At 32.1% G+C, this 8,607-nt stretch overlaps 1 protein-coding gene across 1 annotated transcript; it reads right to left on the bottom strand.

The window, feature by feature from the left end:
• Positions 1–349: 349 nt before the first annotated feature.
• LOC134250770 (uncharacterized) lies at positions 350–3,028 on the bottom strand (the record flags this gene model as incomplete). Its single annotated transcript, XM_062733120.1, has 3 exons — positions 2,928–3,028; positions 2,684–2,767; positions 350–1,882 (listed from the first exon to the last, which is right to left on the bottom strand). Coding segments are annotated over exons 1-3 (1,672 nt in total), but the record flags the coding sequence as incomplete, so codon positions are not given.
• Positions 3,029–8,607: the final 5,579 nt, after the last annotated feature.

Below are 8,607 nucleotides of genomic sequence, written 5' to 3' on the forward strand. Positions count from 1 at the left end.
ATTTGGACCTTCATGTTCAATTAGACAAAAATAAAATTTTGTAGTATTATTTAAATATTCCGACATCAAAGTTGCAGCTCATATTGCTTTAACATGTTTCCTTCGGCAGCTGTGACCAGTCGACAAAGAACGCTTACTTCTTCATAGAGACTGATCCAAAATTTTACAGAGATCACTGAGATAATGTACATTCTTATACAAGCAACAATTTAGAGGCATCTTTAACGATACGTTTTTGTTTTATGAGAATTTTATAAATTGTTCTCATTTTTCTACCGAGTTTTCTATATATTAAAATTTTTAACAATTTAAACAAAACTTCTTCATGTATCATGTGTATGTAAATTACCTTTTCCTTCAGACTCCAATGCCCTCACTTGGAGTAGAGAGTAGAGGCAATCTGTTCCGTACTCGCCTTTGTAAACGACTATTCCTGTAGTCCCTTTTATCCACAATCGTGAATTTTTAAATGGACAGTACTCAAAGCAGCATTGGGAATCGCGCAGAAAATCTGTGACCTTGGAAGGTAAAGATGCAAAGGGGAGCAATATATTCTGTTCTTTCGGACAGATTGAATGAATTAAATGTTTTATCTCCATTAAAGCGGTAGAAAGACCTGTGATTTCCACTTGATGTACATTATTTTTCGAAACAAATTTTAAATCAATGCCATTTTTCTTCGCCTCTGTTTTCAAAATATCAAAATAGCATTTTTGAAGCCAAATCAAATGTTTTGGTTCCACTGAAATCTTTTCCTTTCTTGGTATTTCTAATTCGATTTCATTTACAAGTATCTTTAAACTTTCCTCATCTTCAAGGTCAGCAGTGAAGACAAAATATGCAACAAGTCCTGGATCTTTCTGGGTGCTAATTTGCAAACTAAATTTTCCCCCAAAACTCTGTTCAAATTTCTCAGCATACGCTTTCCATTTTTGTATATTTTTCTCATTACATGCCGCAGAGGTAATTGAAATCTCTTTGATTTTGATAGATTCTAAGATAACATTCAATATCCCTTCCACATCAGATCTAGTTTTCCCATATATGAAAACTAATTCATTGTTCAAAGGTTCGGTACATTTAGTAACTGCCCATGTACCAGCATACTTTGTTATTCCACCATCAATAAAGGCTTGCACATTTACTCTCTTCAAAAAGAATTCAAAACAGATAAGCTGTTTGCATCTTCCATATTGAACACCCGTCATCCAGCCATTTGTTTTCAGAAATTCTGATGCTGCTGCACAGTCATTTTCATTTCCAATCATCTTGACATTCTCACCACTTTGATAAACTTTCAGGTACGGGTATTTCTCTTTTGTCTGTTCAATTCCATTAAACGCTGCCATACAACGACATTGCAGTGAAGAGATGTCAAATACCTTATATGCAATGTTTTCATTGTTCTCGGGTCTTTGTATAATGAAGTTTTTGAAATATGCGTGCGAGGCTAAAATAACCTCAATAATGTGTTCTCCTCTTCCTAGTAGGAAAATGCCGCTAACACCCTTCATCTCAAATAATGAAATAAAATGATCTTCATTTGCTTTCTGTATCTGTTTTGAAAGATGTTGGATTGCTTCCACTTCTCCATTGACAGATAACAATTCTAAATCTCTGAAACACGCTTCTGTTACCTTAGAACATCTCTCTACCCAGGATTCGAAATTTTTCTCATGCTGCCTTGAGAAATACTCAACTGTACAACAAGCATTGGCTATTTTCAGTGTAATTTCTGTCTGAATATCTTCTAACTTCTTTTTCAAAATATCCTTAGATTCTTTTGCTGTCACGAGGAAAGTCCACCTTTTGAATTGATATTTTGTGATTTTTAATTCTCTTTCACTTTCTCTCTCTCCGGATCGGAAGACACTGACAACTCCTTAAAATCAAAATACGACTTAAATTGGACTAATTTAAGTAAATGATCATTTTCCTATTTATTTGCCTCAAATATAATCAAGTAGTTAGGCACACTTTTTTCTCAATATAATTTGAATGCTATATATGCAACTGTCCGTTTCAATGATTTTTCCTCACGTTTTATTGTCAGCAATTTGTCTTGCAGAAATTCAGGCTTCTTGGACCATGTTTTCAAATGAGCTCACATTTGACCTCCCTTTTCCAAAAATAATTCCCAATGTGATAGTAAGATAGAGACACAATTGTCTTTACTAAGCCTTATGGCACCAGAAAAATAGTTTGAAAATGATTTTTTTTTAAATGTAACTGCATTTTAAATGCATACATATCTTTAGGCATGATTCCTTTACCCAAAAATGACATTAATTTTTTGAAATATCTATTTTCATTTTAAAGTATGACCAAATATAACATAAAAAGCGTATTTACAATTAAGTCTAACAGAACACTTGTTCTTTATCAAAAAATTATCTGCTGTGAGTTCATATTCATTTTTAAAAGTCCATTTATCTCCCTCTCCACATTTAAGTATATCAATGGAAAGAAAAAATTCAGATGTTTACAACTCAAATGTTTAAATCAAGTTCATTGTTCCTATACGAAATGATTTACTCTATATCACATAGCAAATACACACAGTCTTATATACTTCATTAGCCACCTGCTGTTTCCTTCATTGGAAATATTAGATCAAGTATAACTTAGAATAAAAACTTATATTTCAACGTTTATGTAAGTTAAAAATCTAAAAGTGACTAACTTGGACAATATCTTTCGTATCTTTGCACATCCTCTACTTTCTTCTGCAAATTTTTGTCGGAAGCATGCATAGAAATATCATTTTCTGAAAATTTATTGCAGTAAAATTTATCAAATATATCCTCTTTTTTAATTTCAATGTTTTGCTACTATAACATGTATAATAAACATATGTCAATTTATTTTTCCCTTACAATTTAAACAGCCTGAATTTGCGTTGAACACAAATGAAGTATAGTCCTCACCAGATTTCGACTCTGATTTCTGTTTCTGAAATCCGCTGGCTGCTGCTTTTTCCATTCTTTTAAATATGCAGTATAACACAAACAAAGAGACCCTGTTAAAACATTTCATGACAGCATATTAATTTTTTTTTACAATAAGGAAATCTCTTGAAGTCCTTTATTTGTGCTGTGAACCAAAAAGTACAATAAGGTCTTTCTGATTTATAAATGTTATGATTCACACTTAAGTCACGTAAGAAAGCGAATGTTGGGTATACTGATTATTATCATGCAAACAACCTTAAATGTCAATTCACATAACGTTCAAAGTGGATTGAATTTACAACATAAATATTTTGAATAAGGTGTCTGGACAAAATTAAAATACCCTTAAAACATCAATATGCCTATGAGGATATCATTATGTCTCAGACCGGTACCTGTCAGTTACTTTTCTTCACACTGATGGAAATATGAATATGGTTACTAGTACTTGAAAATGAGTGTTCTTACAATTGAATTTACAATATCGTCATGTATTATAAAAAGAAATATCTACGAAAAATTACTTTCCTGTCGAAAACGAAAGTAGACATTAAAATTTCACGTTTTACAACTCGCTACGAATAGAATATATTAAATTATAGTTATATCAATATTCTTTCGATATTACCTTACATCTGCAATAAAATCCAAATGTTCTATTTTTTTCAAAGCCAAAGTGTAACCAAATGCCAAAAGAAGAGGCCTTCCTGTGTGACAAGAAAATATTTACGTGTCATGGAGCATTAAGCCAATAAAACACTATATAGCTTTTGGCGGAAATTTTAAAGTACACTCATATTTAACATGCATGTTTAATTTATTAATACATGTATGTATCATGGCAAGATGAGGAATACGATAACGAATACAATTAAAAATCTCTGAAAATTTGTTTAAAAGGGTATCATCTTGACGTACAAGGTTTTGTCAAGGACAATGATAATAAAATGGACTGGAATTTTTAATATATTTAACGATGTCTTTCACATTACATCTATAAAAATAAAGCCTTCAGAACAGTTCACAAATTCCTACGCGGTACCCTTATCATTTTGTAAGGAAAATTTACGGCAAGTTTATACCTAAATTCTCCAACTGCTGAAGCCCCGTGGGGATCCGGGTTAGAATAGGAAATAGTGTATGCCACCGTCGCACACTTTAATTTTTGGATATATTATGTAAACTATTATGAAAAATCACATGTCTCAAAATCTTTCCGGGCGACTGTGGCAGAGTATGTTTTCTGAAAGAAAATTCCCCTGAAAATTGATGCCTTCTGCAACTTTTTAAGAAAATGCGGGAAAACGTACAAGTTAATGACGTCACAATTAGCGATAAGGAGGTCATATGAGAAAAACGATTTGTATATTCTTGCTGCAGGGAATTTCTATGATTAAGTTTTCTTATATATACTTTCATATTTTAGAAAAATATCGGGCTTACTTTCTATTGAAACTGTACCTTCTTCTTAGATCACTTTAAACACACTTGTTATGGTAAATTGCTATATGGTTCTACGTAGAACCGTTTCCTGGTGGTATATATAGCTCTCCGAAAAAATACATTGACAGAACGGAGAGCTACAGTGCAATCCATTGAATGAAAAAAGTGCATATATAGTTTTTGGGCACAAAAAGTTGCACTTATTTATGGGTTTATTCCATGAAATTCTTCTCAATTGCGAAACAGCTAGATTTCAAACTTCTTTATCAAGTGCTCTCGTAGTTGACATCTGCACAAAGCACGCTGGACCGAATAATCTTGCAAATCTAAATGGTAGTATAATTAGGCGAAATTTTTGATGATATCAATTTCAGGACCAGAAGGACTATTAACGACAATTATAAGAAATGTTTTGTTGCTGAAACAGTGAAAGAATCTGTTAGGATCATAAGATTAATAATATTTTGAGATGACAGTTTTGAAAACACGGAGAAATAAATCGATAATCAGCACATTTTTTGAACGCAATAAAATTAATGATATTTTATGCTAGTAGAATTATTTTAAGTTAAGTTTCATGTATTTTATATATATAAAAATTGTAATTCCCAACTTTGTGCCTCATTATTTGTTTACCCGTGGCGACCACCCGGTAATTTTATCCTCTAGCAGCTGATTGGAATTTGTCCTTTATAAATATGCATGGTTTACACATAAAACTCTAAAGCTGAAATAGACTTTAAAGAAAGGGTAAGCTTCATATAAGATTTGACTCCAATGCATGAGGATTTGTTTTTTACATGTACATGTATTTGGCATTTAAGGTTCATAAACCCTCTGCTCACTCATATGAAATATTTTCTGAACTTTTATGATTTTCCAAAGGAAATATATATGCTGAATAAAATACATACAATTATAGCATGGCTTGCGGGGCAAAATTTGACAAAAAGGCACTAAAACTTGACAAATTTATAAAGGAAATAGACATATGTGTTATTTAGAGTTACCTCTCTAATCAGAGTATCAATGTACCTTAATAATATAAACAGGAAAAGTATGCCTAGCTGATCAACATTAGATTATTTGGGTTTTGTTAGTGTGTATAACGTAGCTTAATACAGCTGTACAGAAAATAAACTTGCACTTTTATTGTACAGTCAGGCCAGCATTTTTTTATTTTTAGGTTTACGAACATCAGAATGAAAAAGTCCCGTAGGAGGAGGAAATAAAAAAAAAATAAAATTATTTTTTTTGGATACATTATCGACTTTTTCTATATTAATTTTTGCTTCTTTTTTAATGCTCTCCTAACAGGCTCCTTGCCACTGGACACATAAGGGTTACAAAGGGGAAAATAGAACCCTTAATTGTTTACCAGTTGGGGCCAGTGATTTAAATGATAAACCTTGTGATGTTGGACAAAATACAGATAAAAAAAAAACAACACATTTTTAAAACTCTTTCAATATACACATATATATATATCTTCCTATTAAATATAATTTTTTAATATATATGTATTAGATGTATGTGTTGAAATTGTTCTAAATATACTTGAGACCTAAGATAATAATTCCTTTCTTAAAACAGAAAGGGAGTATATTGGGGAGTAGGATGGAATTTTTTTCAATTAAGTGTAAAATAATTTTTCTGACTGCCACAAAAGATACTACCTGCCTGTATATATTTGTAATTTTGTATATACTTGTTTTTAAATATTTGAAATATTTCGTTTCTTTAGGCAAAATTATAATTGTTTATTTCTTCCTCAAATGGACTTAATCTCTCCGATAGTTTTATTCATTACATCTGCTGCATAAGCAACCCCTTTCTGAAGAATGATGCTAAGACTGAAAGCTATAACAGAAACTTTAACAATGTCTCTGACAAGAGCTATCATGGGCAGTTTTAAACCTGTGGGAGGAAATTAATTTACAGACAGATGACAGATACTTTTGAATACCGATACATTATCTCACCAACATGTCATTGTGCATCAAAGTTGTCAGCACTTTATTTGTTCCCTGAATGAGTGAGACGTTTTGAATGGAACTCCTATCGATAAATATTTACATTAAACCAAGGTTTAGTGCTGCTATGGTGTGTTTAAACATATTAAAGACAAATTTCGCTGCAGTTTAAAAGAGAATGTAAATTTTCTGAATTGTTATAAACGAAACAAAGTTTTTACACAAACGTTACTAGATTTACAGGAGTCAAATTAACGAGGATATAAATTATTTACAATAGAAGTTCCATACATCCCATAAATCTAACCGACCACCACCGTGCCGTGCATGTTTTCTTTTTCGGATGTCATTACCCCACGTGTAAACTTAATTTTGTGGAGAAAATGGGAAATAGCAGTGAAACAAGAGACGCCTGTGGCGAAACGCCACACCTCTCGGACTATAAACACCTTGAGAGACAGTCAATATAAACTTAATTTAATCTCAAGAGTTGATTACTTAATATCAATCAAACAAAATAATTGAAGAGACGTATTTCTTTCACTGCACTTTGACGGTTTCGGACTTGACAAATCTACCTTCGTTACCCGCCATCATGCATTTTTTTGAAACCGGAAGTAAGAGTTCGTAAATTTGAAATCTCGATCCCGACTCAAATTTGACATCGGAAAGAAAAAATTCTGTTTTTCTCAATTTTATTTTTTTTCTGAAAATTCAAAAACTCGAGCGGCGGGTTTGTAAACCTAAAAATAAAAAAATGCTGGCCTCATGTAACATGCACAAGTATTAAGAAACATTCAGAGAGCAAGATAGATGCCCATTTATATTGTAGTTAAACTGATGAATTTTTCTTTAGATGAGGGAAATGTGTATTACTGCACCTTTCAAATATTTGAATATGCTACTTTAAATTTATTGTCTTGGTCAACCTGTATTTGATCTCTGATGTTTTGTTCTGTCTTATTAATGCTGGCATCAAGTATTTATATCATGATAAAAACAGATTTTGTATTGAAATGTATGTAGTTAATACTGAGGCGATTGTGTCTTTGTAAATGAAATAGCATACAATTAATAATGTTTTTAATATTATTATTGATGAAATGAAGACATGCAAGCAAACAACAGAGAAACAATTGTACATCAATTAGCACATTGAAGAGTTCAAGGATTTAAATGCCCAAATTTTTGTTTAAATTCATTTTAGGTTAAAGTAAATATAAACTCTCCTGAGAAATTTTATTTGGAATCTTAAAGGTTTAAAGTGTATATAAAAATTTTAGGCTAAAAAATGGAATTTTCTCAAGATGATTTTTGCAGAAATATTTATATTTATAAAATCTTACTTGTAGGTGGAATTGTCCAAGAAGCATAGCATTATGGGATCTCTGTACAGCTCTCACCAGACAGACAGTGCAATGACCCTTGACCTCTCTTTGGAAATTAACCACAAGCTGTTCTAGAAGACACCCTCCTCAAGAATATCACTCTGAAGGTATAAGGCTTACACTCTTGTGTTTGATTTTTTTGGCTTCAAAATGAACAAGAAGCAGTTGCCCATGTACGATGAGTCAGCACAAACAATTTAAATTTAAGGTGTCTTTGATACATAACAGGACAACCAGTAGATGTAAATAACAAGAGCCAGTATATTTTGTATTTGATTTGTACAGTTTATCATACTATGAATAAAATTTTGTTTAAAATTTAACATTAATAAAGTCCAATCAGAATACTGAATCGGAAATTTAAACATTTACAGGAGAGCTTGGATACATTGGGAGGAGAAATAGCTCGACTTTCACAGGAGAACAGACAACTTCAGTTACAAATACAGGAAAAAGCCAAAAAAAAGATGACACTGGAAAATCACCGGAGGGGGTGTAAAGTAACTGCGCCAAACAGAATCATTTCCAGAGGGAGTGTTTTTGCTAGTCGGATTTGACAGTCCCAGATACCCTGGATGTGTATCCCTATGTTTAGATGAGTGTTTAGCCTAGTGAAACTGTGATGTTGGGTAGGACACTTTGAAGTGGAAAAAAATCTAGCTACAAATGGTTGTCAGGTGTGCCAGACTTGCTTGAATTAGTGATGAAAACTTTATATATTGTGATGAATTGGGCTAATATACTTATGAACTGTGATGAATGGTTGTTCACAATCCCAGTGCTCAGTAATTGGACTAAAATTATTGTAATAAACATTCCAAATGAAGATAACCATGGTTATGGATGAACAGG

The sequence above is a fragment of the Saccostrea cucullata genome, unplaced genomic scaffold (assembly GCF_032062105.1).
Source record: "Saccostrea cucullata isolate Sc308-1 unplaced genomic scaffold, CSIRO_AGI_Scuc_v1 ctg19717, whole genome shotgun sequence".
NCBI lineage: Eukaryota > Metazoa > Mollusca > Bivalvia > Ostreida > Ostreidae > Saccostrea > Saccostrea cuccullata.